The sequence below is a fragment of the Spermophilus citellus genome (genome assembly GCF_964194105.1).
Source record: "Spermophilus citellus genome assembly, chromosome: 10".
NCBI lineage: Eukaryota > Metazoa > Chordata > Mammalia > Rodentia > Sciuridae > Spermophilus > Spermophilus citellus.
In genome coordinates this window covers 137,309,749-137,337,628 of record NC_138197.1, presented here as the reverse complement: position 1 = coordinate 137,337,628, position 27,880 = coordinate 137,309,749, and the positions used below count along the sequence as shown (strand labels likewise).

At 60.6% G+C, this 27,880-nt stretch overlaps 1 protein-coding gene across 6 annotated transcripts; it reads left to right on the top strand.

The window, feature by feature from the left end:
* Positions 1-500: 500 nt before the first annotated feature.
* PLXNB2 (plexin B2) lies at positions 501-27,571 on the top strand. 6 transcript variants are annotated; one of them, XM_081310538.1, is made up of 38 exons: positions 507-642; positions 10,729-10,777; positions 11,071-11,123; positions 13,948-15,036; positions 15,291-15,473; positions 15,558-15,686; positions 16,249-16,349; positions 16,470-16,596; positions 16,813-16,966; positions 17,715-17,829; positions 17,953-18,061; positions 18,140-18,241; positions 18,500-18,592; positions 18,969-19,050; positions 19,123-19,283; positions 19,372-19,520; positions 19,622-19,763; positions 19,941-20,077; positions 20,239-20,409; positions 20,753-20,882; positions 20,992-21,219; positions 21,307-21,483; positions 21,582-21,721; positions 21,822-21,922; positions 22,010-22,239; positions 22,331-22,512; positions 22,789-22,855; positions 22,968-23,114; positions 23,596-23,752; positions 23,872-23,972; positions 24,066-24,150; positions 24,264-24,418; positions 24,499-24,659; positions 24,732-24,879; positions 25,903-25,967; positions 26,081-26,156; positions 26,579-26,653; positions 26,734-27,571. In XM_081310538.1, the coding sequence occupies exons 4-38, from the start codon at positions 13,960-13,962 to the stop codon at positions 26,836-26,838; spliced, it is 5,562 nt and encodes a 1,853-aa protein (XP_081166664.1). In that variant the 5' UTR covers positions 507-642; positions 10,729-10,777; positions 11,071-11,123; positions 13,948-13,959; the 3' UTR covers positions 26,839-27,571. The 6 variants fall into 6 exon arrangements, with proteins under 6 accessions (XP_081166663.1, XP_081166662.1, XP_081166664.1 ...); XM_081310541.1 differs by having other exon boundaries at positions 10,729-10,789; XM_081310539.1 differs by lacking the exon at positions 507-642 and adding an exon at positions 7,491-7,507.
* The last annotated feature ends 309 nt before the right edge of the window (positions 27,572-27,880 follow it).

Genomic DNA, 27,880 nt, shown 5'->3' with positions numbered 1-27,880 from the left:
TCTCTCCCTAGGAGGTTGGGCTGCTGTGGGTCCCGGTACAGGGTCAGGGTCAGGCAGCCCTCACCCAAAACGGCAGGATGGAACCGGCCTGTTCCCTTTTGGGGATGGGGCTGCTGCTGCCTGCTCATCTCAGAACGCTTGGGGACCTCTGGCATGCACGGGGTACCCCCTTAGTCCTAAGCCAGAGGCTTACCACCAGTGGACCTGGGCGTTCGGGAGAAGGTGCCCTGGCCCAGGAGACTCTACGGGAGCCAGTAGTCCTGGGACAGCGGCAGGGCAGGCAGGGTGCTGCCCGGCGCAAACCCCACGCAAACTCGTCCTGCGCGAGTAGCCGCTGGGCCCGGAGGCGGGGGGCGCACCGGGGGCGCACGGGGGAGAGCCGGCCAGCCCCGCCCCGCCCTCCCCTCCCCTCCCACCCCACCCCACCCCACCCCACCCCACCAACCGCCCCGTCCCTCCCCCACCCCTCCCCCTCTCCCGGTCCTCCCTCTCTTCTCCCCGGCGGGGGCGGGGCCCGCGGCTCCCGCGCGCTCCGGCCCCTCCTCGGCCACACAAAGGCCCGTCTCCATGGCAGCCGCGCGGTCCGGAGCGCTGCGCAGAGCGCGGCCCGGGCGCCATCGAGCCTCGTCGGCGGACGTGCAGGTACCGCGCTTGGGGACAGGGCCTGTGTGGGGAGTAGCACTGGGGCCGGGGCTTCGCGTCAGCGCTGCCCTGCTGTGGCCTGCCGCGCCCGGGCTCGGGGATCCGAGGCACTGCCGCTCAGAGGAGGGCGCCGCGGGCCTGCGCCGCGGCCGGTCGGGCCGGGGCCGGCTGCCCCGCCCCACGCGCCTCCGGGCGGCGGACGAGGCCTGCGGCGACGGGCGTGGGGAGACTGGCCTGGCCGGGCGGGGGCTCCGCAATCTCTGGAGCCGCGTCTGACCCGATCTAGTTTCCGACCCCCCCTCTCTGCCCCGGCCCCCACTCAGTCGCCGAGATCCTGGCACCGGAGGCCGGCAGATCGTGTCTGTAGTGCGAAACCGCCGCCGCCCCAGCCCCCGCTAAACCTGCGCAGACACCTGGCTCTGCGGGCTTTCCTCGCGAGCTGGACCCACGGTCAGGCCTCTGCAAGGCCTCCAGCCCCCAGGGACAAGGTTCCAGGGTGGAGGGGACCCGTGGCGGAGGAACCAACATCAAGCACTTCGCGAGGCCCCACGCCTCCTAGTAGGGTCTCCTCCGCCCCTCCTGGCGTGGTGTTTGGGTGGACACCAGGGACCCAAGAAGTCTTAGAACTCGGGGAGGGTGTTCAGCACTCAGGCCTTGCCCCACTGTTGGCCCTTCTCCTGAAGGGGACCTTATGGATGGGCCGTCCCCCCCTCCTTCGTGGTCAGGCTGTTTGGCAAATTTGGGGGGTCCTGTGTCCTTTCTCTGGGGTCTCTGAGCTCAAGAGCCCTGGAGCTTCCTGCCACGTCACTTGGCTCCTCTTCCAGCTCCTGGGAGAAGGAAGGAAGGGTTCTGTCTGTCTGGCCACCATGGTAGTGGCAGGACTGGGGACTGAGGATGAGGCTAGGCCCCAAAGCTGATGGAACTTATGGGGCCAGGGGGATTCTCTGGGCTCCCAACTTGCCCTGGGGAAGTCTCTTTTGATTTCCAACTTCAGCCCAGCCGGTGTGCTGAGGGCTTTAAAGCTGAGCCTCTTCAGAAATTCCCCCCACACACAAACACACACAACCTACTGTGGGAGTGGAAGATTGGGACTGCCCAGAGATGGGGGCTCTCAGCTGACCGCACCCCCAGATAGTACCCTGGCACCTAGGAAGAACCAACTGGAAAGGCAGACTGTGGTGAGAGAGTCCTCCTTCCCTGGTCCAGAGGAGAAGATTCCCAGGAAGGTGGGGGTCAGCTCTAGCAAGTTGCACAGAAATTACTAGACCAGACTGAGGAACAAGCAGGTGGGCTGGCAGTTCTGAGCCACCCCCGACCTCTCCAACCCCACCACAAGGTCAGGGAGGCCTGATGTCTGGCCAGGGGCTCCCAGCCCCAAGAGCAGAGGGAAGTTACTGAGAAAAACAGGGTTTGGAATGTGAGTCCCCCTCCCCCGCCGGCCGCCTGCCAAGAAGGAATTATTTTGGATTATCCAGCCGTGTCCAGCCACTCAAAGTGGGAGGCAGCCGTGAGAGAGGGATCAACTTCCGGGCCGTGGGGTGGGTTGAGAGCCCCAAGAGGGAGGGACTGGCAAGTCCAGGCAGCTCCACCACCTCCTGAGGAGGCTGCTCAGACCGGTCAGGGAGGGGATGTGTCACCTTTGAGTTTGAGAAGGCCCCAAGGTCAACCCTAGCCTGCTCTGCAGTGGGCTCAGGCCCCCCTGAGGGAGGCCCTGGGGGAGGAGGCATTCTGGGCACAGCTGGGGGACCTCCTTCATCCCATAACCCACACACCCCTCCGACAGGTCAAAGGGCCCCAGCAGGAGTGTCCATCAGGCTGGTAGGCAAATCCCTGGGGTCTCCTGCCAGCTGAACCTCACATCCTCTCGCCATCATTGAGGGGCAGCCCAGCCCTCACCTAGCACCCCCCCACCCCCACCAGGAGAATGTGGTGCTCCTCAGGACATCTCACAGGTGGGAGACTGAGGCCAGAGATGGTCCCTGAGGAGCCATCTGGGATGCTGCTGGGGTGGCTTCCTGGGACTGGAGGCTGCTGTGCTCCCTAGGAGGCTGTGTGCCCAGCAGCCACGCTGGGGAGACAGAGTGGGCACCGAGGCCCAAGGCAGGAAGCCCAGAGGCTTGGCCTTGGCCCAGGCAAGTGGAGCAGAAGAGACTGAATTGGAAGGCACTGGGTGGGCTGGCAGCCTGGGGAGGGGTCCATATGGCACACACCCCGTCACCACCAGGACATCAGCCATTCTGGGAACATTACCATGCCTCATCCTCTACCTGCTACCCACAAACTGAGGGTTAGTGCTGATGGCCCTCTGAATGCTGGGCATGGACAGGGGACACAGGAGGAAAGAGCTTCCAGCACCCTCCCTTGACATCACCCCTCCTCTAAGATAGGCAAGACCACGTGGCCTGGAAGGCTGTCTTCCTGAGAGCAGGCCGGGCTTTCTTGTGCCACTCCCCAGTCCCTCCTGCTGCAGCCTGCCTCCTGCCTTGCCATGCAGGTGTGGGGAGTAGTCTTCCCTGTTGAAGGTTTCCTGTGCCCAGTCTGCCTGGAGGAATGAACTGGTCAGCGAGGGCTCAGTCCACCTGTGGAAGGGCCAAGGTGGCCCCCCAGCCTGACCTCCTTTCCTTGAGGTAGATTCAGGTTCTTGGAGTAGGTGATTGGATGGGGTGGAGGCTCTCAGAGAGTAATGGCTGTTTACGTTAAGGGTGGGGCTGCCTCTGGGATAGGGCTGGGCTCTGACTAATTATGGGCTGGGAAGGGCAGGGCAGTGCCTGTGATTGAGTTGGGGGCCACAGGTGGGTGGGCAGCTTGGAGGCAGCGACTCCTAGCTTACTTAGCCTTTCCAAGTCACATATAGTTCCTCTGCCTTCTTCCCCTTTGGGATTTTACACCCTGTGACTCAGGCTCATACTTCCTATGCCTTGGGGTGGGGTGGGTTCCACAAAGAACCCTACACTGAGGTGGGTTCCCCAATGGACAGTCGGGCCCCAGGCCAATCCCTGGCACAGAAGCCTGCCTGACCCTTCTGCTTTGTCTGGGTGAGAGCATTTGAAGGGCCAGCCTAGGCCTTGCCTGTCCAACCCCCAACACTATCACCCACTCTGGGAAGTCTTTGTGACTCTGCTCTGCGGTGGGATTCAGGTCCCAGGTGGAGTCTGTGTGGCCAGGAATGGTGTAGCAGGCTGCTTACAGGATACTACAGACCTGCAGTACCCTTGATGAAGACGCGTCACTCGGGAGGTCCCACACTGGTCCAGACCTGGAGCTGGGGGTTTGTTTCCTGTCCTTTGCGGTTCTCTGGTCCTGCCTCTGCTGCCTAGCCCCCTTCACACACACACACACACCCAGGCCCTCCTATGGCTGGTAGCCTCCCTGGGGGGCATCCCATGGGCTAGACATAGGAGGGGCTCACCCTGGCCTGGGTTCAGGGCTCCTGGGGCAGGGCTGGGCTGAGTGCCCACATCCTCTCCTCCTCAGCCTCTGAGATCCCTGGGGTTCTGAAACCCTGGCAGTTCCCCATTTTAGTGCCAGCTGAGACCTGGCTCAGGGCCTTGAGCAGAGAAAGGCAGGCTCTGTGGTGTAGCTGTGGTTCTAACCCAAGTTCTCCCATCGCATCTGGGTCCCAAGTGCCTGGCCCCTCTGGTACAGCTGACCAGCAGTCCTCATGTAGGACCAGCTCAGATCTCTGTGCCTGAGGCTGCCCCAGCTGGGCATTCTCCTCAGCAAGAGGAAGGAGGAGGAAAAAGCCTTGTCTGCCTTTCAGGGGCATCTGCTCCCTGGCGGGAATGGCTCCAGCCAGCTGGCCCTGTGCAGGGTGGGGTCTCTCTTACCAGGTAGTTTTCTGTTCTGCCTCTGGCCCCTGAGCCATCATGCCACCTGTGTGGGGCTGTATGGGCCTACCTGTCTCATTGGTGCCAGTTGTGGGGATATATCTGGGGGATAGGCAACTGTAAAGGCTTCTCAGCCCCAGCAGGGTGCTGAAACTAAGGCAGCAGGTAAGAGGGTGTGCTGTTCTGCACATGTTCTCCTGGGCCCTTCCCAGGACCTAAGCTGGGGTCTGAGGACAATGCCAGCCCCAGTGTGAATCTGCCTTGGAGGAATGGAGAGCTTGCAGTGTGTGTTACAGAGGGCACAGCTTGACAGGAAGTTGGGGCTTGGAAATAACCTGAGCCTTGCAGGGACCTAGCCTGGAAGGGAGGTTCAAAAACCAATAGGAGGTGGGGACGCTGTCATCCTGGCTCCCCTCCCTAGTGTTTTCAGAGCTAGGGCCTGCTATGGAGGAGAATGAGGGTCCAGGACACATTGAGCCCAGCTGTGTGTTCTTTGCCTGGAAGATAGCAACTGCCCTGGGGCAAGGAGAGAAGAGGAACCCTAGTTGGGCCTGCCTCCTGCCCAGTGACCTCACCCACTTGACACTGGGACCATTTCTTCTGTCAATCAAGCAAGTGGGAGAAGCTATTTTAAGTTGAGCTGGGCAAGCTGGCAGAGATAAAGTGTCGGTGGTAGGAGGGGCTCCAGCATGACCCACCCCTCCCTTGTAGCCTCAGAGATAATCCTCCAGATGGGCTTCCCTACCTCCACCTTGGCAACAGGCCTGATTTTGAGGACCACCCTGAGTATCCTTAGGACCCAGAAGAGGATGTCAGGATGGGAGAAAATGTGGGGAGACCCAGGTGGCCCCTGGTCCAGTAGTGTCTCCTGTGGAACCACTCCTTGCCTCCCTGGGTTCAACATCTAGACCTGAGGTCCATGGCCCCTAGCCAGACCCTCCTGTGTCCAAGCCCCTTGCTGAACTGAGCAGGTGGGCCTGCCCTCCAAGAGAGAAATGGGGGCTCCTCCCTGGGTGTGTTGCAGGGAGGCCAGGCTCCCACTCTGAGCTGGGCATATCTCCCCTGGGAAATCCCAGTTCTGTTCTCACTGGTTCGGCCCCAGGCTGGATTCCAGTACTGCCCAGCACTCCTAGTAGCACCGTGTGCCTGTCAGCCCCCTAGCCCAGGCTGGACAGGGGACTCATCAGGTAGCCCATTCCCTTGGCTGACATGGCCTGCCTACCTTTCCCACACAGCCCCTCCCTGGAGGCCAGCTCCTACCTCTCCACCTCTGAGCCTCACAGCCCTGGACTGACTGACTGTGCTGGGACCTGGGGAGATCCCAAGTACTGGGTGTGGGTGTCTCCCTCCAGCTTCTTTTCCTGGGGACAAATCTGGGTACTGATGCAAGACCCCTTTTGGCAAGGTGCTTCCATCAGCCACAGACATGTGTGCCTGCACATGTGTGGTCACATGTGAGTGGTAGCTGGCACCCAGGTTTGGCGAGATGCCCCAAGCTAATTGTAGGGTTCTGCTGTGATGGGGAGGCGGGGCTGGGGTGACCGAGTCGCTGTGCTGACAGGCTGACAGGGAGATTACAGGCCTTGCTGGTTCCTCCCGCTCACTGGGGCCCTCACCCGTCCGCCCCCATATTTCCCCACCTCCTGCTCACCAGGTCCCTAGAGGGGGGCTCTAGGCAGATCTGGTTCTGGGCCAGCTGCATCCTGCATGAGCTTATCCAGCCAGGACCTAATCTCTCACCACCCACCACTGGGGGTGAGCCTGGGAAAGGGGAGATGAGGTGGGGGCACACAAGAGGGGTAGGAAGGCAAACAGCCAGCAGCTCAGGGTCCTCTGGGTCCCAAAAGAGCCCTTCTGTGGCCAGACTGCTATCTGCACTCTTGATTTGCTGAACCAGCTAGCCAGCTTTTCGCTGGCTTGAGTGACAGGACCCATTGTATCCTCTGAGCTGGCTGAGTTTGGGGTCCTCTGGGAGCACCACAAGTTGATGAAGGGTGATATGCTGTGGGGAGCTAAGTTTGAAGGTCTGCGGTATGGTAGGGACAGAAGTGGGGAGAAAGGTGTGGTAGCTGGAGCACAAAAAGTGGCTGTTAGCGGGAAGGAAGTGGTTCTGCAGGCCTGGTATATAGGGGCAAGGGGCCACCTTTTGCTCCCAGGGCCTGAGAGGACCTGCGCTTCTGGTGTAGCAGGTGGGTTGTGGCCCAGGGGGAGGAAGGGAGGCTGAGGAGGCCACACACCATTGTTTCAGAAGTGGTGGGGGAGGGGAGCTCAATGGCTGGTAGCTTGAAGACCATGTCTAAGGACCCCCACAGTGTTCAGAGGCTGCAGTTTGGCATGGAAGGAGGGACTAGGGCAGGCATCTTGGGGTTTTTCCAGGTGAACCTTGGGCACTAAGGACCAGGGGCTTGATGCAAGACCGTGGGCACTAGATGACCTTAGGCCTCAGACAGAGATTGAGGTGGCCTGGATGCATCCCAGGGTAGGGAGCATGGAAAGTGGACAACCTGGAACTCAGGCTGACTCACCCCGAAGGAAAGCCTTTTGAGGAAGCCAGGTGTGCCTTTTCTAGCTGGACATATAGCCCAGACTTGTGGAGGTAGGTGGAAGCGAGAACCAATAGCCTGGTCTCGTGGGAAAGAGGTAGGCACCCTCCACCTGGGAGGGGACCTTGCCCTGAGTCCTGTGGGAGGCTCTGGTCGCTGACGCAAGACTCAGGCTAGGACGTCAGTCTGTCCCTGGAGCCCCACCCCGCTCCTAGGTCAGGTTGCCGGGAAGAGTTCGGTCTTCACCTGGGGAGACTGTCACACGACGCCAACCCCAGGTTCGGGGTCCTACAGGAGGCTGCTGGGAGTGGTGTCCTGCGTGGTTGGCTGACAGCTGAGTTGGGGAAGGAGCCCAGGGATCAACCCTGGGCAGGGGCGGAGCCACCAGCAGTGGGCGGAACCGTCCACTGCGGGGGGGCGGGGGGGGCCTTCTCAGGCCGGGGCGGACTTGGGTAGGTACTAGCCGGTTCTGCGCTCAGCTGTGCCTGACGCCAGGTAAGCGCCCCGATGGGACGTCTAGCAGGGCCACGTAACCGTTTCCATCGCTGTCGTGTCTATGGCTCCGTGGGGTCCACGTGTGTTCCCAGGTGGGCCCTGAGGTGCGGGGAAACACGCGGAGGGCGCGGGCGGGGGATCCCCGCGCTCTGGCGCGCGGGATTCGGCGGGCGGCGCCCAGGAGCGCCCGGAGGAGCCGTCGCCGCCCGGCGGGGCCACCTCTGCGTGGTTCCCAGGTAACCTGCCGCGTTCCTCGGAGAGTCTGGCGGCGCCGGCGGCGCCGGGGGAGCGGTCCTGCCACCTGGGGCCGTCTGGGACGGGCCGCCTCGGGCTGGGTGTGGGTCCCGGGCCGCACTCTGACCGGGTCGCCGGCGGGTGGGGCTGGGCGCGCGGTCACAGGCCGGCCTCGCGGGTGTCCTGTGCCTTCCCAGGGGCCGGTCCGAGGGCCGCGGCGCTGCGTCCGGCTGATCCTCCGGGACCAGCTGCCGGGCTCCTCGCAGACCCCGCCGCCGGCCCCTCCCTCGGGCTTGTTTTGAAAACAGCGGAGGCTCGGATTTGGCGGCTCCGCGGCCTGTTTTGTTTCTTCTGATTTGTTTAACGCTCCCGGCTAATTGTAGATTTGCGTTGTCGTCGCAGAAGCGGAGTCACGCCTCCCGGCAGCCAGCTGCCGGCGGGGGAGGGGAGGGAGGCGGCGCGGCCGGACCTGCCTCCCCGTTAGAGCCCCCCATCCGGTCCCCTAGCGGTCCCCCAGCGCCCGGCCTGAGGTCACTGGTCCACCAACCTCTGGTCCACCACAGGGCTTAAGGCCCTCCCCCACAGGGCTTAAGGCCGCTGGAGGGTGGTACCTGTCTCCACCTGGGTCTGAGCCTGGACTGCGGGAGGAGTCTGCCCTTTGTGCACTTAGGCCTGTGTCTGAGCCTCGTGTCGGTGTCCGACCTTGCCTGGCTTCCCTTCCTGAACCCACAGCCTGCTGGTTTGGCCAAGAGGGGCCCTCCTCCTGCTGGGCTTGACAGCTTCGCACTGATTTTATTTTAGTGTTAAGAAATTGCTCAATCTGACAGGGGTACTTGTTGTGCGTGCCTGTAACCCCAGCTAATGGGGAAGCGCAGGCAGAAGGATCACAAGTTCCAGAACAGCCCGGGCAGCTCTGCAAGATCCCGTTTCACAATAAAAAAATAAGGGTGTGTGTGGGGGGGTACAGGCTCAGAGGTAGAGTACCCCTGGGTATAAATCCCAGTACTGGGGTGGGGGTGCTCAATTTAAGTTTGTTTGAAGATGCTAACATCAGGGATAGGGCTGTGTAGCTCAGTGGCAGAGCACTGGCTCAGCATATGTGAGGCACTGGTTTGATCCTAAGCACCACATAAAAATAAACAAAATAAAGGTATTGTGCCCATCTACAACTAAAAAGAAAAAAAAAGATGCTGACATGGAAAGATCCCCCCACACACTCTACCCCACTCTAGAGCCCTGTGGGTAGGCTGAGTCCTGGAACCTGGGGTACTCAAACTAGCACTGCCCAGCAGGACTGGGGAGGGGGACAGGACAGATCACCCCAGCCCTGGGGCCTATCTGAAGGAGACTGCTCTTCTTCAGGTCCCTTTTGCTCTCCTTCCCCTGGGGTTAGGGGTGGATAGAGCTAGCCTGTGTGCAGGGCCTGGGGGACAGAGAGGGACCTGCGGAAGAAAGCCATGGCATCCCAAGTGCGTAGTCAGGGGCTCTAGCTGGTCCCACACAGCAAGGGCTTCAGAGAGGCCAAGGTGCTTTGGGGGCTGGAGTAGGGGATCCGAGTGCTCTCATTCCCCTTTGCTTTACACCCACCCATAGGGCCCCTCAGTGAAGACCATAGAGGATGAGTGACAGTCCTGCAGGGCCCATCTGGGAGGGCATCTCAGGGTTCTGAAGGATGGGTAGGAGTTTTGCAGCCCTTGGAGGTGGAAGCTGTTATTAGCCCCAGCAAACACATGGGGACACTAAGGCCCAGAGCAGCTTTGTAAGTAGTCCACATAATCCAGCTGGAAAATGGTAGAGCTGTGTGGGACCCCATGTCCTGGCTGCAGAGCTGGCCCTTGGGGTGGGACCGCAGCCTCCTGGGCGAGGCCCTGGAGCTGGGGCTCTGGCCTGGGAGCACCTAGGAAAGTGGTCATCTGGGCTATGGGAAGGACATCCTGAGAGAAGGTGCAGTCTGGTGCTTGGGGCAGGGTGGCAGGGGGGGGTTGCAAGCCTGAGTCTGGCTATCCAGGGCCCCAGAGGGCTCAGTGCCCTAGAGGGCTGAAGGGATCCTGAATTCATTGCCTAGGGAGACTGCTGTGTGGTGGGCCTGCCTGGTCAGTGTATTCCTTGGGTCAGACCCTTCTGAGAGTATTCCCTCAGGAGAGGCCAGCCTCCCTTGACCTTATCTGTAACAGACCCCTGTAGAGAGCTTGAGGTCTGCCATGAGGGGAAGCTTGGGGGCAGGGGGAGGCTGAGGAATCACCTTGGGTGATTATCAGGTGTATCTCTTTTTATTTAGACAAGTCATGTTTATTTTTATTTTATTTTTTTTAAGAGAGAGTGAGAGAGGGGGGAGAGAGAGAGAGAGAGAGAATTTTTAATATTTATTTTTTAGTTCTCGGCGGACACAACATCTTTGTTGGTATGTGGTGCTGAGGATCGAACCCGGGCCGCACGCATGCCAGTCGAGCGCGCTACCGCTTGAGCCACATCCCCAGCCCCTGACAAGTCATGTTTAAATATGGTCTTATTTTTTTTTCCAAAAAATGACAAAGTTACTTGCTGTCCTAGCCCCCTCCTCCCTTACCCCAAGATTTCCTACGTTTTCAAGTTGGATAAGGGCTTCTAAATCTTTCCAGCACTTAACACTGGTGAAGACAGGTGGGTGGAACCCTGTTCCACAGCCTTTCCTCCAGGACAGGTCTGGGCTCTGCTGGGTCAGCACAGACCACCACCTTCATTTGCCATGCAGTTTTCCAGGGTGCCTCTGGTCTCTGGTGGGATACTGTGGTTACTGGTTTTTCCCTACAGCAAGCCAGCCATACTGCGAGGTATTGTGCTATGCCTCCTGACAGACATTAAGTAGCTATACATCCAGACTGAGAGGAAACAATAGCCGGTGTTTCCGAGGGGCTACAGTGTGACATCTCAGGGACTTTTCATGAATGAATTCATTTAGACCTTATAAACTCCTGGGGTAGCTCACTGTTACTGTCTCCATTTCACAGATGGGGAAATGAGGCACAGAGAAGTAACTTGCCCAAGATTACACAGCTAGTAAGTAGAAATGTGAGTTCATGGATATGCATGTTTTTCAGAAAATAGATGTTGTAATCAAAGTAATAATACATACCTAGTTTAAAAAGGCTAAAACACTGCCCCTGCCTGTGAGCAGAGAAAAGGGCACAGCCAAGCCATGTTCTGGAAAGACCAAATGAATGTAGAGGTGTCTGAGGGAGGGGTGGTGCCAGGATGAGGTCCTGTCTCTTCCTCTCCCCCCCCCCCCATATGGAGCAGAGATGGGTTGGGGTGAGCCAGCTTCCCAGTGTGACTCTCTCCTTTCCTCCTAGAGAGTCTCAATGCCTGCCTGGAGTGGAGACTGATCTGGAGCCCCTGAGCCTCGGTGAGTGGGTGGCTGGGGCTGTGCAGACTGGCTAGAGTGCTGGGACCCAACCCTCCAGGTGTCCTGATGCTGTCTGGGCAGGATATGTCCATGCACATCTCTCTAGCCCTTCCCACAGCCTGTCCTGGTTGATAGATCAATGGTCGGACCTAGAGACAGGAGCTCAGAGGGCAGGGGTGCAGTGTTTAGGCTCAGTTGACCCTGGGAGGGAGTACTTCCCTGAGTCCCCCAGGTCTTGCTCATGTCTTGCCCAGGGGGACTGGGCACTGGGTTCTGGGAACATAGGCCTGAAAGTTTGGGCTGGGGGTGGGGTGCCTGCCCAGACACTTCCCAGCCTGCCGTAGCCTGGAATTTAAGTGGCTTCTGGGAAGTGCACCTCTGAACTTCAGTTGGGAAGAAGGCTGGTGCTGCTGGGGAAATCCCCACCAGCCCTGTAAGTGGGGGTCCCAGACTGAGTTCAAAACAGGAAGCGCCCGCTACCGCCCCTTCATTCCAGGAACCAGCAGCAGGAAGCCAGCCAGCTGTGCCTGGCGCCGCCTGCCTGTGGCCTCAGCTCTGTCGTGGTCAGGTGGGCGCCCTTTGCTCCTGGGCCGGCGGGACAGGTCGCCTGAGGTCTTGTTTGTCCAGGAAGTAGAAGAGCTGGGGAGTGTGATCCCAGCCCCTCCTACCACGGTATAAGGCCTGAGGTTTGAGCTGTGCTCCGCCCACTGTCTCCAGGGGTGCTGGGGCAGATCCTGGCCTCCAGGCAGGATGCCAGGCAGCCACAGGGTATCCGGGCTGGGGCTACAGCATCAGGGTCTACTGGGCTTCATTGGGCCCCCCAGGTATGCCAGCCCAGGTTGGCGTTAACCAGAGGGCAAGAGCCACCTCTATTGCCCTGGGCTCTTGTGAGTCAGCAGGTCAGGGAGGGACCTCTCCACCAGTGCCCAGAGTGCTGGCAGAGTGGGGCCAGGGCAGGAACTTTCCTGACCCTTGGCGGCCCCCACTGAGTCAGCTCCAGGTTGAAGCCCTCACTTTGCACTGACAGGGTCCAGGCTGCATCCCTGTGGGGTGGCTCACTGTGCCTCCCCCCAACATTCCATTCATTCCAGGCTGGGCTGCCTCTGGCCTGGCCCCAGCCCGGGAGCAGGAGCAGCCAGCACTTGAGCCTCTGGCCTCTGGGGTTGAGGAGTACTGCCCAGTGCTGTGCGCCTTTCCTGGCACAGCGAGGTGCTGCAGGTTGTGGCAGTCCTCTCCTGCTTTTCCCTCCTCTCTCTGGACCAGCAGCCAGGCCAGAGAGGCCCATAGACCCGGGCCCTGCCTGGATTGGAACCCTTTTCCTGCCCTGGGGTCCTGACCAAGCCGCACCTTTTCCACCCTGACCACTCCCATCTTGGTGACGCCTGGGTCCCTCTGCTCCCTCCACAGCTGCTGTGGAGCACCCTCACCTGTCCTCTAACACTTTTCAGCCTCCCTGCCATCTTCAAGCAGCCTGGCAGGCCCACCTCTGGATATCCTCCAGGGAACCTTTTTTATTTCCCTCCAGGGAATCTTTTTTTTTTTTTTTTTTTTTTTTTTTTTAAAGAGAGAGTGATGGAGAGAGAGAGAGAGAGAAGAGAGAATTTTTTTTTTTTAAAGAGAGAGTGAGAGAGGAGAGAGAGTGAGAGAGAGAATTTTTAATATTTATTTTTTAGTTCTCGGCGGACACAACATCTTTGTTGGTATGTGGTGCTGAGGATCGAACCCAGGCCGCACGCATGCCAGGCGAGCGCGCTACCGCTTGAGCCACATCCCCAGCCCCCTCCAGGGAATCTTAAGTGGCCTGCTGGTGATCCCCATTTCTCGAGGCCTCTGGGCTTATATAGATATTTGGGGACCCTGGGTGCAGGGTCAGGGTTCTGTGAGAGACAGGAGCTGCCTGGCCAGGAGACCTCTTCTGGGATGGGAGGCTGGCCAAGGTCAGCTCTCTCCCCACCACCCCTGTGATCCTGGGGTGGGGGGGCTCTGTCAGTAGGGGGTGGCTTCTTCTTCATTTGGTTACTTTCTCGGGAGGTTTGAGAAGGCTTATGGCCAATTGGAACAGAGAGATGCAGAATGGAAACAGAAGGGTTATGGCCTGGGCTGCCTGTGGCCTGGCCCTCACCCTGGAGACCTGAGCAAAGGCTTGATAGAAGAGAGGAAGGGTCCATGAGAACAAACCACCATATTCCAGTCAGCCCAGTTGCACCCGGGGCCTCCAGGCCATGACCAGATCAGACACCTTCCTGCTCTCCTGAGGACGGACACCGGCTGTGGTGCCTAAGGGCGGGTGTGCAATGGTCAGAGGCAGATCAGTAACTTTCCTGGGTGGCCCCAGGGAGGTGGGCCAGGCTGGGTCAGAAGGCCTGGTGGGCGCATGGAGCAGCTGAACAGGCACGGCAGCCCAGTTCACTTTCGGCTGCCTCATGTGGAGAGCGGGGTGTGGTCCACCTGCTCACATGTCAGGGTCTGTCAGTCAGCCTGGGGCCCATGCCCTGTGACCATCTGTAGTTTCTTGGGGTAGAGGCATGTGTGTGAATGTTCCGGGGGACATTGCTTTGGGGACCAGCCTGCAGGACGCTGAGAGCTGGGAGGTGGAGGCCAGGACCCGACTCCTGTGTGCAGTGGCCAGGCCTTAGCCCCACTTGTAGGTTAGACTATGGCAGAGTTTCCTGAGAAGGCTGGGAAATGATTTCCTTCAGCTTCTGCGGGGGCTATTCCCCCACTCATTCGAGTCCCAGACCCTTCTGGCCTCTGTTCTGGTCATTGGGGGCAGGAAGGAGGGGGAAGGATCCGAGGCTTCTCTGACCCTTCTCTCTCCCCATAGGGACCCTGGGAGATGGCACTGCCACTGTGGGCCCTGACCTTCCTGGGGCTGGTGGGCCCGAGTGTGGGCCTGCGGCCCCGCAAGCTGAACGTCTTCTGCAGCGAGATGGAGCTGAACCACCTGGTGGTGGACGAGGCCTCAGGTGTGGTGTATGTGGGGGCAGTGAACATGCTCTTCCAGCTGAGTGCGGACCTGCACCTCCAGCAGCAGGCCGTCACAGGCCCCGCCCTGGACAACAAGAAGTGCACACCGCCCATCGAGGCTAGCCAGTGCCACGAGGCAGTGCCCACTGACAATGCCAACCAGCTGCTGCTGCTGGACCTGCCCGGAAAGCGCCTGGTGGAGTGCGGCAGCCTCTTCAAGGGCATCTGTGCCCTGCGTGCCCTAAGCAACATCTCCGTGCTTCTCTTCTACGAGGACGGCAGCGGCGAGAAGTCCTTTGTGGCCAGCAACGACGAGAGTGTGGCCACCGTGGGACTGGTCAGCTCTACAGGCCCTGATGGGGAACGGGTGCTGTTTGTGGGCAAAGGCAACGGGCCGCACGACAATGGCATCATCGTGAGCACCCGCCTACTGGACCGGGCCGAGGGCAGGGAAGCCTTCGAAGCTTACTCAGACCACACCACCTTCAAGGCTGGCTACCTGTCCACCAACACACAGCAGTTCGTGGCGGCCTTTGAGGATGGCCTGTATGTCTTCTTTGTCTTCAACCAGCAGGACAAGCACCCAGCCCAAAACCGCACACTCCTGGCACGCATGTGCAAAGATGACCCCTCCTACTACTCCTATGTGGAGATGGACCTGCAGTGCAGGGACCCCAGCGACCCCCAGGGCCCTGCCTTCGGGGCCTGCCTGGCAGCCTCTGTAGCCACAGCAGGCGCCACCGGCAGGGTCCTCTACGCTGTCTTCAGTAGGGATGGCCGGAGCAATGGGGGGCTTGGGGCGGGCCTCTGCCTATTCCCGCTGGAGAAAGTCCATGACAAGATGGAGACCAACCGCAACGCCTGCTATACGGGCAACCGGGAGGCGAGCCGGGACACCTTCTACAAGCCCTTCCATGGTGACATCCAGTGTGGGGGCCACTTGTCGGTGCGTTTCTTTGGTATCTTCAGAGATTTCCACATCCCCTCCTGCTTGGAAGGGGTGTGAGTGCATTGTAGCTGGGGTTCAGGTCGGCATGATGCGGTGCCTATGGGTACTGCATCTCAGTGTGTCCGTGTAGCACCCCGGTGCCACATGTGGAGTGAGCATAGGACACAGGCGGAAGGTTAGCTTGGATCTCCAGTGGAGAAGGTCCTTAGGGGCAGGAGGGCCGACGCCTGCTGATGACACTATGTCTGCAGGGCGCCAGCAAGAGCTTCCCGTGTGGTTCAGAGCACCTGCCGTATCCCCTGGGCAGCCGTGATGGACTCACAGCCACAGCTGTGCTGCAGCGAGGAGGCCTCAATCTGACAGCTGTGACGGTGACCGCTGAGAATGGCCACACTGTTGCTTTCCTGGGCACTTCTGACGGCCGGATCCTCAAGGTGAGGCCCTGGGCCCAGCAAGGAAGGTTCTGTCAGGCTGTCTGTGGGCAAGGGCCTGACCCTCACGGCTGCCCTTGTGCCCAGGTGTACCTGGCCCCTGATGGCACCTCAGAGGAGTACAGCTCCATCCTCGTGGAGATCAACAAGAGGATCAAGCAGGACCTGGTGCTGTCTGGAGATCTGTCCAGTCTATATGCCATGACCCAGGACAAGGTCAGCCTAGGTGCAGCCCCAGGAGGCTGTGGGGCCCAGGCCACTGTGACAGGCCTAGGGTGCCTCTGCTTGGGTTCTTGGACACAGGGCAGCCAGGTTGTGTCCCAGACAGTGCAAGACACCATTAATCCAATCCCTGTCACTATGGCTGTCTGTCCTGTGCCTCAACTGCAGCTCCTCTCTGGTGCTTCCCCACCCCGTCTTAGCAGAGGGGACCTGGTTCAGTGTCTGAGGTATGGAGGGAGACAAGGAGCCCCTTAAGCCAGCCCTGGGAGTTCCCCAGATGCTCAGGTGCCCCCCAGAGGGAGGAGGTTCAGAGGACCTGAGCTTAGGGAAGCAGTATAGCCAAGACCTGTCCCATCTGGATCCTGGACCACATGGCCGCCAGCCAGGGTCATCTGGAGCCTAGTCTGCAACTGCTCCTAACACCTACAACCTGAGTTCGAGCTGGGCTTTCAAGGCCCAGAGGTGAAGGTGGGGACAGGTTGGTAGTCCTAGGAGCCCAGGGGCTGAGAAAAGCCCTGTGTCTGCAGCCGTGTCCCCATGGCCCTGCCACCCCTAGGTTTTCCGGCTCCCAGTACAGGAGTGTCTGAGCTACCCAACCTGCACACAGTGCCGTGACTCCCAGGACCCCTACTGTGGCTGGTGTGTCGTCGAGGGACGGTGAGCACCTTGGCCTCGCCCTGGAGGGCTGTGAGCTGGGGACAGCCCTGTCCTGGCCAGGACAAGACCTACATGGGGGCCCGAGGGTACTAGGGCTGAAGCCACCCCTTGTCCTCACAGATGCACCAGAAGGGCTGAATGCCCACGGGCTGAGGAGACCAACCACTGGCTGTGGAGCCGGAACAAGTCCTGTGTAACCGTCACTGATGCCCAGCCCCAGAACATGAGCCGCCGGGCGCAGGGGGAGGTGCGTAGCAGAGGACGGGCCTCACTGGTGGTCAGGTGTAGGGCAGAGGCAGGGCCTAGAACTGTTGAACAGTCAGGGGACCCTTTGGGGCTGGGTAGGGCGAGATCCTGTGTACCCAGAGCAGACCCAGGCCCCACCTGGGAGCTGCCAGAGAATGGGCAGGCAGAACCCAGTGCTGGGGGGTGAGGGCCCTGGTGTGAGCTACTGTCCCTTCAGGTACAGCTGACCGTCAGCCCTCTCCCAGCCCTGACCGAGAAGGATGAGGTGCTGTGTCTCTTTGGTGAATCACCACCACACCCTGCCCGTGTGGAGGGCAACGCCGTCATCTGCAACTCCCCAAGCAGCATCCCCAGCACACCAACTGGTCAGGGTGAGGCCCCGCCACAGCTCCTGGGAGCAGATCTCCTCCCCTGTGCATGCTGTGCTCTGATCCACTCACATCCATCACTGAGCTCACAGGAGCCCGTGCTGGGCAGGCTTCCTGGGTGCAAGTCCAGAGCCTGGGGTAGGATGGTGCTGGGAGGTGGGGTGCAGACGGCCCTGCCTGGGGGCTGGCAGGACAGCCTCTGAGCAGGTGGCCCCATGTACCTGTGCTGTCTGCGGTGGGCCCCACCCTAAGCAGGAGCACGCCAACCTTGTTTCTCCCCAGAGCAAGAGGAGCCAGGGAAGGCTCCCCTTACCAGTAGCACCTGGGCCAGGTTCCAGGCACCCAGGTCTATGCAGATGATCCTGTCCACTCCCAGCCCAGTACAGCCTGAGATAGGCAGTTCTGTCCCAAAAGGCAAGGGAACTCATCAGTAGGCCAGGCAGGGCACTGTGCCCCTGTCCTTTGAGTTTTGGGGACAGTGACGTGGGTAGGGACCTGGCAGACCCCTCCCGCCCAGACTCCAAGGAGCCACTGCCCTCCGCGAGAGGGGGCAGCCAGGCCCAGGGGAGAAATGCGAGCTCCATCTGGGAGCTGACCTGACCGAGGTCTGATGGCAGGTGGAAGGCCTAGCTATGCCCTGTGTTCCTGGCTCTGACAGGGGAGACCCGACTCCAGGTCCTTCCCATCTCCTGCCCCTAGCCCCTCTAGTCTGTGGCCTCCCCTGACACGGTCCCCCCCCTGCTGTCTATAGACCATGTGGCTGTGAGCATCCAGCTCCTCTTCAGACGAGATGATGTCTTCCTCACCTCCCACCAGTACCCCTTCTACGACTGCCGAGAGGCCATGATGCTCGTGGAAAACCTGCCGTGAGTCTGCTGCCTCCAGAGCGCCTCCCCCAGACCTGGACGCCTCTCATGGCCTTCTGTTGCCCGTAGAGCGCCTCCCCCAGACCTGGACTCCTCTCACGGCCTTCCTGCCCCTCTCCGCAGGTGCATTTCCTGCGCCAGCAACCGCTGGACCTGCCAGTGGGACCTACGGTACCATGAGTGTCGGGAGGCCTCGCCCAACCCCGAGGAGGGCATCATTCGCGCCCACATGGTGAGGGCCCTGGGGCTGTGGGGGCCTGGCTGCTTGGCTGTGGCTGGGCAGCACCTGACCAGCATTATTCTCTTGTAGGAGGACAACTGCCCACAGTTCCTGAACCCCAGCCCTCTGGTCATCCCTATGAACCACGAGACGGATGTGACTTTCCAGGGCCAGAATCTGGACACAGTCAAGGTGGGGAGACCTGGGCCAGGCAGCTGGGGGTCAGGGGGGTTTGTGTCCCCCCTGGAGCTAGGGCTCCTGGTAATCGCAGGGATGTTCAGAGGCTTCTGCCCACATGGGTGGGACTTGCGTAGTCTCAGGGCCCAGTGGGTCCTGTTGGGAGAGGATTGGTCACCAACCCCAGGAGCACTGAGGCTTGGGGGTCCCCAGGAGGAAGGCCAGGGCAGATGGGCTGGCTGGTCCAGAGCATCCTGACTAGACTCTCTGCAGGGGTCCTCCCTGTATGTGGGCAGCGACCTGCTCAAGTTCGAGGAGCCAGTGACTGTGCAGGAGCCGGGGACCTTCTTCTTTCGGACCCCAAAGGTATGGTTCTAGAACAGGTAGGCCAGGCTCCCTGACCTGAGGGTCCCTGGGAGGCCTTCCTTCCAGGATGGTAAGGGGAGGGGCCTGGACCTGGCCAGGGGCTCGCCACCCCACCCTGTAGCATGTGTCCATCTCCTTGTCACCAGAGGACACATCCCTTTCCCCTCCCGGGTACACCCAGTACACCGTGTGTGTGTGTGTGTGTGTGTGTGTGTGTGTGTGTGTGTGTGTGTGTGCGCGCGCGCGCGTGTGCACTTTGTGTCTGACGTCCTCCTACTTCTGGCCTCAGCAGTGAGGGGACCATGTGGCTATGGTGTGATCACCCTGGTGACCCATGGGGCTAGAAAGTGCAGTGTATTCCCATGTGTCCCCTCAGCTATCGCACGATGCCAATGAGACTCTGTCCCTACACCTGTACGTCAAGTCCTATGGCAAGAACATTGACAGCAAGCTCCAAGGTGAGTGGGGCCAGGCGAGGTTGGGAGTGGGCAGTCAGGTGGTCCAGCTGACCACTGCACTTTCCTCCACAGTGACCCTCTACAACTGCTCCTTTGGCCGCAGTGACTGTAGCCTGTGCCTGGCTGCTGACCCTGCCTATAGGTGCGTGTGGTGCCGTGGGCAGAGCCGGTGTGTGTACGGGGCTCTGTGCAGCAATGCCACATCTGAGTGCCCGCCACCAGTAATCACTAGGGTGAGTTTTGTTCCAGCCTGGCCTGGGCCCTGTCCTCACATCCCCAGCCTGCCAGAGCCACCAGGTCACTGTGCTCTGCCCATTTCAGATCCAGCCTGAGACTGGTCCCCTGGGTGGGGGCATCCGCGTCACCATCCTTGGGTCCAATTTGGGCATCAGAGCAGATGATGTCAAGAGGATCACTGTGGCTGGACAGAACTGTGCCTTTGAGCCAGAACGTTACTCTGTGTCCACCCGGTAAGTGGGTGGCCCTCAGACTGGGGCCCCGGGACCCGTGGCTGGGCAGGGGGAGACCTGAGGACCGTGAGGGACCCAGAGCAGGTGGGATGCACTCACAGGTGTGCAGGAGCCCGCGGGTTCTGTTCCGCCAGGATCGTGTGTGTGACCGAGGCTGCAGAGATGTCCTCCACTGGGGGCGTCGAGGTGGATGTCAACGGGAAGCTTGGCCACTCACCACCCAGTGTCCAATTTACCTACCAAGTAAGCACCTGGGCCTCTGAGTGCTGGACTCCATTTACTAGCTGGGAAGGTTGGGGGCTGCTGAACCCGGCCTCTGTCCTGCAGTCTAGCAACAGTTACTGGGTGGTGGAGGTCCAAGCCTGGGCGCTGCATCCCCCAGGCCCCGGCACTAACCCCACCCGCCTGTCACTCTTTCAGGAGCCCCAGCCCCTGAGTGTGGAACCAAGGCAGGGGCCACAAGCAGGCGGGACCACGCTGACCATCAGTGGCACCCATCTGGACACAGGCTCTAAGGAGGACGTGCGGGTGACCCTCAGTGGCGTCCCTTGTGAAGTGTGGGTGTCGCCACAGCTGCCCAGTCTGGTTGGCCCTGGCCCTGGGGACAGGATAGGGGTATTCCCACCATGACCATGAGTCTGCCCTGGAGTGCGCAGTGGAACCAGCCCAGTGTGCTGACCCAGGGCTGGCTGATGCTGACTGGCACCTCCCACACCAGGACCAAGTTTGGGGTACAGCTGCAGTGCATCACAGGACCCCAGTCCACTCTGGGAGAGGTGGCCCTGGAGATCTCCTACGGGGGCTCCCGTGTGTCCAGCCCTGGAGTCTCCTTCACCTTCCGGGAGAACCCAGTGCTGCGGGCCTTTGAGCCGCTTCGAAGCTTTGTCAGGTGCAGCCCTTTCCCACACTGGCCAGTGCCCCTCCTTTCCCCCACCAGTATAGTGTCCAGCTACCTCCTTGGTGCCCTCTACTGACCTAGCTCACAGGAATGTGGCAGGGTGGGGCAGGGCTGGGCAGCAGGAGTCCTGATGGGCTTCCTCCTCGGCACGCTCGGGCACGGTGCTCTCAGGCCCGAGTACCCCTGCCCTGCCTGTGACATGGCTGCATGCCCCCCCTGATCTGTGCCCGTGCCGACCTGTGGTGGGGACACATGGGAGGTGGTGGGGTAGCCTGCAGGGCACCCACCCCGGCTGCCAGGCGCCTCCTGCTGAGGGCACCACTCCCGTCCCCAGTGGTGGCCGGAGTATCACTGTCACTGGTCAGGGCTTCAGCCTCATCCAGAAGTTTGCCATGGTGGTCATTGCGGAGCCCCTACAGTCCTGGCGGCGTCGGCGGGAGGCTGGACCCCTACAGCCCACAATGGTCAGTCCTGGTGTGGTCAGGGGCTCATTGCCCGTGTTGACTAATGGGGATGTGCCTGTGAGGGGCAGGTCTGCATCTAGTGGCCTGATGGCCTGGCCCTTTTCTACAGGTCACAGGCACTGAGTATGTGTTCTACAACGACACCAGAGTCGTCTTCTTGTCCCCGGCTGTCCCCGAGGAGCCAGAGGCCTACAACCTCACCGCACTGATACAGATGGATGGGCACCGTGCCCTGCTCAGGACCGAGGCCAGTGCCTTCGAGTATGTGGCAGACCCCACCTTTGAGAACTTCACGGGTGGTGTCAAGAAGCAGGTCAACAAGCTCATCCATGCCCAGGTGATGATGGCACAGCTCTGGGGCCCTGGGGTAGGGTCTGGGTTGAGTGCTCCCTCTCGGCCATGCTGACCTCTGCTGTCCTCTCAGGGCACCAATCTGAACAAGGCGATGACGCTGCAGGAGGCCGAGGCTTTTGTGGGTGCTGAGCGCTGCATCATGAAGACCCTCACTGAGACGGACCTGTACTGCGAGCCCCCAGAGGTGCAGCCCCCGCCCAAGCGGCGGCAGAAGCGGGACACCACACACAACCTGCCCGAGTTCATTGTGCGTGAGGCTGGGAGGTCGAGAGGGTGCCTCCCTGGGCTGGTCCAGGGCGACCACGGAGGCCTCACCTTCCCGCACTGAGCCTTCCTCCCTCACAGGTGAAGTTCGGCTCCCGCGAGTGGGTGCTGGGCCGTGTGGAGTACGACACGCGTGTGAGTGATGTGCCACTCAGCCTCATCCTGCCGCTGGTCATTGTGCCCATGGTGGTGGTCATTGCCGTGTCTGTCTACTGCTACTGGTAAGCCCCTGGGCAGACTGTAGCATCCCCATGTTCCACACACAGCCTCCGGAGGGGGTCACAGGCACCTAAGTGGCCGAGGACCCTCTGTGCCCTGCAGGAGGAAGAGCCAGCAGGCTGAGCGGGAGTACGAGAAGATCAAATCCCAGCTGGAGGGTCTGGAGGAGAGTGTGCGGGACCGCTGCAAGAAGGAGTTCACAGGTGCGCTGCCTCTCAGGGTGGGCAGCCGGCGCGCAGGGCCAGGGCTGTGTGGCCAGGCCTGCCTCACGCCACCCTCCTGTCCCCCAGACCTGATGATTGAAATGGAGGACCAGACGAATGACGTGCATGAGGCGGGCATCCCCACGCTGGACTACAAGACCTACACAGACCGCGTCTTCTTCCTGCCCTCCAAGGACGGCGACAAGGATGTCATGATCACGGGCAAGCTGGACATCCCCGAGTCGCGGCGGCCTGTCGTGGAGCAGGCCCTGTACCAGTTCTCCAACCTGCTCAACAGCAAGTCCTTCCTCATCAACGTGAGCAGGATTGGGCCGGGGTGGACGGAGGGCTGGGTGGGACCGGGTGCCACACAGAGGTGCCAAGTGGGCTCTGACGGCTGCCCCACAGTTCATCCACACCCTGGAGAGCCAGCGTGAGTTCTCCGCCCGTGCCAAGGTCTACTTTGCATCCCTGCTGACGGTGGCACTGCATGGGAAGCTGGAGTACTACACAGACATCATGCGCACGCTCTTCCTGGAGCTCATGGAGCAGTACGTGGTGGCCAAGAACCCCAAGCTGATGTTGCGCAGGTGTGTGGGTGTGAGCAGGGGGCTGGGCCCTGGAGGGTGGCCCAGGTGACAGACACAGCTAGCCTCAACCCCTTGCTGCCCTGTGCTCATGCTGCTGCTCCTATCTCAGCCTCAGGTCGGGGCAGTGAGGATGGCGACTGGGTTGCCTGTGTTGCCCACAGGCCTGTGTTGTTGGGGACTCGGGGCCTGAATGGGGAGGCCAGGCTGGTGTGAGAGTTGGCGGGGCTGGAAAAGCCATCTGGGCCTTGGGGGTGCCAGCATACTCTGCATTCTCAGGTCTGAGACAGTGGTGGAGAGGATGCTGTCCAACTGGATGTCCATCTGCCTGTACCAGTACCTCAAGGTTGGGTCCCCCAGGAGTGGAAGTGGAGTGAAGTGGTGCCACCCCTCTAGGTGCCCAGCAGCTGTGGTCAGTCCCACCCCTCCTGCTCATACAGCCACCTGTCTTACTCCAGGACAGTGCTGGTGAGCCCCTGTATAAGCTCTTCAAGGCCATCAAACATCAGGTGGAAAAGGGGCCTGTGGACGCTGTGCAGAAGAAGGCCAAGTACACCCTCAATGACACCGGGCTGCTTGGGGACGACGTGGAGTATGCACCCCTGGTGAGCCGCCCCGGGCCAGCGGGCTGCGGGGACCCTTGGAGGCTGGGCAGAGGAGTATGGACCCCACCCTGCTGCAAACAGGAGCCTCGAGGGCCAGGGGGGTCAGGGGTTCCCAGGCCAGCACCAAGACCACAGCCTTCCCTGGGTCTGCATCCATGTGGCACATTGTCTGTGCTGGGCATGTGCCAGGTGGCCGATGCATGTCATGCTCAGGAGGACTGTGTTTGGTGGCGTGGGCATGTCCTGACCCCAGGCCAGGTGCTTCAGCACCCCAGCCCACAGCAGGGCACATGGGATGGTAAGTGGGTGCATGAACTCCTGTGAGGTCGAGTGGCAAGGTGAGAGTGGGCCGCCCCTGAGTTAACCCCAGACTGCCTGCTAAGCCAGGGGAAGGGCAAAGCGGAGTCCTCCTAGGTGCCCCAGGCAGAGGTGGTGAGAGGGTCTCATCCCCACCCTCTCTTTATCCTGCGTCCCTCTGCAGACGGTGAGCGTGATTGTGCAGGATGAAGGGGTGGATGCTGTCCCGGTCAAGGTCCTCAACTGCGACACCATCTCTCAGGTCAAGGAGAAGATCATCGACCAGGTGTACCGCACACAGCCCTGCTCCTGCTGGCCCAAGCCGGACAGTGTAGTCCTGGGTGAGCACCATGGGGCCAAGGGCACAAAGCCCTGGGCTTGCTCTGTGTCCCCAGAAGGGATCTTGCTGGGGGCTTCTGAGTTGGGGGTAGGCAGTCAGCTGGACCATGTCCCCCCACAGAGTGGCGCCCTGGGTCTACAGCCCAGATCTTGTCTGACCTGGACCTGACCTCCCAGCGGGATGGCCGGTGGAAACGCATCAACACCCTGATGCACTACAACGTGAGTTTGGGCAGCGAGCCCAGGCAGTGGGGTGGGCTGGGGTCCCCAGTGCCAGGGACTCGCGGCCCACCCTCAGGACTCTGTTGTCCTCAGGTTCGCGATGGAGCCACCCTCATCCTGTCTAAGGTGGGGGTCTCCCAGCAGCCAGAGGACAGCCAGCAAGACCTACCTGGGGAACGTGAGTGTGTGCCTCCTGCCCACCCCATGTCCCATGTCCTCCCTGTGTGGCCACCTGGGGAGCTGCTAGGTGCACAGGGGACGGGTCAGTCCTCAGCTCCCCACCCCTTACAGGCCACGCCCTCCTGGAGGAGGAGAACCGGGTGTGGCACCTTGTGCGGCCGACAGACGAGGTGGATGAGGGCAAGTCCAAGCGAGGCAGCATGAAGGAGAAAGAGCGAACCAAGGCCATCACCGAGATCTACCTGACGCGGCTGCTCTCTGTCAAGGTGGGAGGTGGGCAAGTTGCGCATGCGCACATGCACCGTAGCGCTGCCACTCGAGGGTCACGCCGAGCCCCTCCCTCCAGGGAACACTGCAGCAGTTCGTGGACAACTTCTTCCAGAGCGTGCTGGCACCTGGTCACGCGGTGCCACCGGCCGTCAAGTACTTCTTCGACTTCCTGGACGAGCAGGCAGAGAAGCACGACATCAAGGATGAGGACACCATTCACATCTGGAAGACCAACAGGTGAGGCCGCCGCGGCCCCGCCCTGCGCCCTCCGCGCTCCGCAGCCTCTCACTCCCTGTCTTGGTGCCGCAGTTTACCGCTCCGGTTCTGGGTGAACATCCTCAAGAACCCGCACTTCATCTTTGACGTGCATGTCCACGAGGTGGTGGACGCCTCCCTGTCGGTCATCGCGCAGACCTTCATGGACGCCTGCACGCGCACGGAGCACAAGCTGAGCCGCGTGAGTGCTGCGGGGAGGGGGTCGCGTTGGGGAGGAGCTGCCTCAGCTCCCCGGGAGGACCTGCTGGACAGGGTCCGTGCATTGTGACCTGGGGAACCGTGGTGAGTGACTGAGATGGCAGTGAGTTTGGGAGGTACCAAAAGCAGTCCGGTGTGAATTTGCACATTTTGGGGTCAAAGCTTAGGACAAAGCCAGGAAGAAGGTGGCCAGAACCATGGGGCTGCCTCTGAAAAGATCCCTGGGATGTTCTGCTCCCTTCTTACAGGGACCCTCGCTGTCCTCTTCCTGGGGTCCCCACTCTCCTCTTCCTTGGGATCTCCCCCCCTTCTCTCCCTAGAGGGCCTCCACTCTCTATCCCCCCTCCTTTTTTTGTGGGCCTAGGGATTGAACCCAGGGCCTCGTGCATGGGAGGCAAGCTCTCTACCACCTGAGCCATACTCCCCAGCCCGGAGCTCCCGCTCCTTGCATAAGCAGAAATAGTTTTGCTACAAAGTACAAAAATATAGTTTTAGTTATTTATTTTTACCCCTTTTTTTGTAGCATTGGGGATGGAACCTTCTGCATGCTCGGCAAGCAGCCTACCACCCAGACCTCTGTGGTTTCGTTTTGTTTTGTTTTTGTACTGGGGACTAAACTCAGGGGTGCTTAACCACTGAGCCACACCCCAACCCTTTTTATTTTTTATTTTGAGACAGGGTCTTGCTAAATTGCCGAGACTAGTTTAAAACTTGTGATCCTCCTGCTTCAGCCTCCCACATTGCTGGGATTACAGATGTACGCCATCACACCCGGCCCTTTTTGATTTATTTTAAGACAGGGTGTCACTAAGTTGCCTCAGATGGCCTTGAACTTGCAATTTTCTGGCTTCAGCCTCCCAAGTAGCTGGGATTACAGGCATGTGCCACAAAAATGTTTTTTTTTTTTTTTTTTTTTTTTGGTGAAAGCTTCAGGAGTCTGGGGAGGGCGGACACTGTTCCTCTTGGTGGGGATCCTGAGCTGGTATGACAGGGCTTCATCCCATAGGACTCGCCCAGCAACAAGCTGCTGTATGCCAAGGAGATCTCCACCTACAAGAAGATGGTGGAGGAGTGAGTGCTGCCTTGCCCTGGGTCCCCTGTGGTCGGGAGGAGGGCGTGGGCTTGCTGTGGGTCCCTGGGAGGCCCCGAGGCCCAGCCTCAGACTCCTACAACCCTCCCTGCAGTTACTACAAGGGGATCCGGCAGATGGTACAGGTCAGCGACCAGGACATGAACACACACTTGGCAGAGATTTCCCGGGTGAGCGGTAACAGGCCTGGCAGAGTGGAGCCTACCCTCCCGCTGCCCCAGGCTGAGCCAGGGGTGAGGTTATGGCAAGAGGGCGGGACTGGGAGAGCTTGCTGGTCAGGCTGCTTGGACCTGGTGTGACTGCCCTGGAGCGGGTAAGCACCGCACCCTGGGCATTGCTGCTGGTATGTGCGGAGTGAGCCTGCGAAGCCTGCCCCACCCGCTGTGCCTGCCTCGATGACTGGCTGAGCTCCTCATTGGAGCAGGAGAGGCTGCTCACGTGTGTGTGTGTGTGTGTGTGTGTGTGTGCGCACACTACCACACAGCCACCACAGCGCAGTCTGACGTTTCATGGGCTGGCCTCCCTGTCTCCCTCTGGGGTGCCACACAGTCTGCCTGCCCTGGGGCTCACTAGGTGACACTCTCATCCCCAGGCACACACAGACTCCCTGAACACCCTTGTGGCACTGCACCAGCTCTACCAGTACACACAGAAGTACTATGACGAGGTAGGGTCTGGTCCCTGGGGTGGGACACTCCTCCCTAGACTGTGATCTTCATGCCAGCACCCTTCTCCCCACCTGCCCAGATCATCAATGCCCTGGAAGAGGACCCTGCTGCCCAGAAAATGCAGCTGGCCTTCCGCCTGCAGCAAATCGCCGCTGCTCTTGAGAACAAAGTCACCGACCTCTGACCTCAGACCATCAGTGCAGCCGGGGCACAGTGCAAGGTGCCCATGCCTGGTGCTGGGTGGCCCTGTGGCATGAGGCCCAGCTAGCAGTGGCTGACTATCTCTCTCCCCAGCAGAGGATGTACCCCGGCACCTGTGGGGGGAGGGTGGCGGGCCCACTCCTGCTAGACTGTGTCGACCTCTTGAGCAATACTGCTGGGCGCTCTGGCCAGCACCAACTCCTGCACGCACCAGCATCGGGTGCTCTCCATGGGGAGCAGTTCGCAAACGTGCCTTACCAAGCTGCCTGGCCACTGGGGCAGCGGGGCCCCAGCCTCCCTCCCAGTGCACCAGCAGCCTTCTCAGATGCCCTGGGTTTGGCCTCCGGTGGGATCCGAGTGCCTGCAGTCCCCAGGGCCAGTTCTTGGACTGCGTGTCTGTCTGTCAGCCAGATGGAAGGAGGAGAAAAAGCGGTACGATGCCCCCTGACCTCACCTGGCCTTCCCAATGGGGCCCAGGCACTCCGGGTGGACTCAAGGGCCCCTGGGCCCCACCTCAAAGGTCAACTGGACGTCAGACGTCGGGGCTCGGGTGGCCAGAGGGGACTCAGCAGACTGGGGGTCCTGGTCTTGGCCTGTCAGACAGGCTCCCTGCAGGCCCACCCCCATCTGGAGGGTCAGGGAACAGCTCCACCAGGACCACCCACCCCTTTTTGTACATCTTGTTAATTGTAAATCCAATACAGTTGTCTTTCTCACTCTTCTGGTCTGCTGGGCTCCTCCTGGGACTGCCCTTCTCCTCCTCACTGCTCTCGTCCCTGGGCCTGCACTGCTCACGGATTCTCCCTGTGCACAGGGGCCACCTGGGGCCCGAGGGCTGCCCTGCTGGACACAGGGATGGGAGCAGCCCCGGCACTGTCTGGTCGCCTTGCTGTCTGCCTCTGCCTCTTCATCTGGGGCTGGGCTGCCATGAGCTGCACAGAGGGTGGCCAGTGGAATGTGAGCCTTGTTCTCACCTGTGCTCAAGTGCAGGTGTGATGGAGGCTGGTTAAGTTGTGTGCACACGG